The 2500-nt window shown below is 43.2% G+C and overlaps 1 protein-coding gene across 14 annotated transcripts in view; it reads left to right on the top strand.

The window, feature by feature from the left end:
* LOC119577865 (protein unc-13 homolog B-like) overlaps positions 1–2500 on the top strand; it is a 101702-nt gene that overhangs the window by 87146 nt on the left and 12056 nt on the right. For 13 of the 14 annotated variants that reach the window (XM_037925481.1, XM_037925480.1, XM_037925485.1 and 10 more), the window contains 5 exons: positions 48–144; positions 305–526; positions 642–808; positions 1052–1328; positions 1712–1843. In XM_037925481.1, the coding sequence (XP_037781409.1) occupies positions 48–144; positions 305–526; positions 642–808; positions 1052–1328; positions 1712–1843 (895 nt within the window). The remainder of the gene's footprint in view (positions 1–47; positions 145–304; positions 527–641; positions 809–1051; positions 1329–1711; positions 1844–2500) is intronic. The other variant, XM_037925486.1, reaches the window with a different exon arrangement.

The following is a 2500-nucleotide window of genomic DNA, read 5'->3' as shown; positions in this document are numbered from 1 at the left end:
TAAGATATGGCAGTAGAATTTACCGCTCTTATCTCTCCCTCCTTCAGGTGGTTCGAGCCGTTCGTCATGCAGTGGCTGAACGAGAACGACGACGTGTCTCTCGAGTATCTCAACGGTGCCTTCCAGAGAGACAAGAAGGACGAGGTATGTAGTTTTTCTCTGCCTGCTCCTCTATAACTGTGTTTCAGAAAAGGCAGGGATTTCACGAGACTGCATTTCTTAAAAGCATATACGGTAAAACTTCATTTAAGAGTCGTACCCAGCGAGAATACCACCTGACGACCATTCTGTTCCTCTCCCCCAGTTCCCGCCAAGTTCCGAAAACTCCCTCTTCTCCAACTCCGTGGTGGACGTGTTCACGCAGCTCACGCAGTGCTTCGGCGTCGTGTCGAAACTCGAGTGTCCGGACCCCGAGATCTGGAAGAGGTTCATGAAGAGATTCGCCAAGACGATCGTCAAGGTCCTCCTGGCTTACGCCGACATCACCAAGAAGGAGTTCCCCAACTACGTCACGGACGAGAAGAAGGTAAGCTCAAGGATTTTTTCGGTTCTTTTTTTCCTCTGTTTCCTCTGGGAATGGCTATAGCATAACAGCGACTACATGAACTGTGGCTTGACTCGTTCAACGTGTGTCTTTTCAGGCGTGTATCTTGATGAACAACATCCAGCAGTTGAGAGTACAGTTGGAGAAGATGTACGAGAAGATGGGCGGAGAGAAGCTGGAGGAGGACGTCGCCACCATCCTCAACGAGCTTCAGGCGTCCCTCAATACTGTGCTCGACGAGCTTGCGCACAAGTTCGCCAAGAGGTCGGTTCTTGAGAAAGGGATTTTTTTCTTCTTCTTAGAAGGAATGTCTAAGAGGAAGTCTATTGGTTTAGTTTGCGGCGAGGCAGCTTTGTTATAAAATGTCTTCAGTGTCTTATTAAGATGAGCCGGTACTCATGATACAAAAAGGAAAATTGTGCCTTTAGTATATGTTCCAAGTCAATACTATATATAAAAATGTAACCAACACAACCGAGAGCCTGACCCCACCGTTCCCCGACGCAGCCTGGAGGTCCGCATCGCCGTCAAGGTGAAGGAGATGGGAGACAAGCTGGCGGCGGTGAAGGGCACGGGGCAGGTGCAGCCGTCGCAGCGCAACGCCGTCATCGTGGAGGCTGACGACGTGTTGGTGCCCCTCATGGATCTTCTGGAGGACTCGTTGTCTCTATACGCGCAGTCTTGTGAGAAGACGGTGCTCAAGCGACTCCTCAAGGAGCTGTGGAAGATCGTCATGACCACCATGGAGAAGACCGTCGTCCTGCCGCCGATGACTGACAAGGCTGTGAGCATTTTTATTTTTCGTAAATTATAATGGATAATGATTTCCTCTTCTTTTTTATTAGCTGTCAAGTGATGTATCATTCTTCTTCAGATCAAAAACTTTACTCAAGTATACCCTGGGAATTTGATTTAACTTATTTAATGATGGCTGTAAGCGTTACCCGTTCCCGACAAATGAATTAGATTACATTATACATATCCTGTTTACATCAAACGGAACACTACACTCTTAGTAATAAGAAATCAAACATGGTTAGTAATAGATAAATGTTTGCGTGTAAATGATACCACTCTACGAACCAAATCGAAAACTAGACCTTCTTCCCCCCTAAATAAAAAAAAAAACACAAAAATATATTTCTTCTACGCACGCTGCTACTCCAGATGATGCTTAAGAACCTGACAGACAACGCTAAGAACTTGGCAGCGAACGCCAAGATCGAAGACATGTCAAGATTGTTCAAGAACCAACTCGCGGGCGGCAAAGACGTGAAGAATGCTGTCTCCAACATCATGGTCAGGAAATACAGCGTCTTGGAAGATGTTTATGGCTATGAGATACACCTTTGTTTTGATGTTGATGTTCCTTTTGTTTTCTGATTTTCCTTACTGTGGACTGGTTATTTTCCCGTATGTAGATATGTTGCACAGAAACACAATAGAAATGTTGGTTGTACTTATATATGTTTTCGATGATATACATATTTCATCGGTTGTGTTTACACAGTAGAAAGTAGTGTATTCTGTTGTTGTTTTTTGTATTTTACATTGTGTACTTGTTCGTTTTAAGTTTGAGTTCACAAAATCACTGTTGGCATGCATCTTTTATGGTGGTTGTGTTTTAGGATATGTTTTAATATTTGCATGACCATTTGCTGCAAGTATATGCAATGACATGATTTATTTTGCTTCGAGTATATAGGTTTCTATGAGATTAGTTGTTGTTTCAAATTATGTAGTATTATATTATGGGGGTTTGTAGAGTACAACCCTATTCTGTATGTAAAGTATTGTTGCTTTTAATTTTGAGTACACGTATGCACATCAGCTTTAAACGTCAACAAAGTTTACAGTTTAGTCTATATTCATTTGCATATCAGCAGCACAACACCTGTAAGCATGCGACGAATGAGAATGCTATTCAGCATGTTAGAACTTCACACTGTGAAACAC

This window comes from Penaeus monodon, chromosome 10 (genome assembly GCF_015228065.2).
Source record: "Penaeus monodon isolate SGIC_2016 chromosome 10, NSTDA_Pmon_1, whole genome shotgun sequence".
NCBI lineage: Eukaryota > Metazoa > Arthropoda > Malacostraca > Decapoda > Penaeidae > Penaeus > Penaeus monodon.
This window is presented reverse-complemented; position numbering and strand designations above follow the sequence as displayed.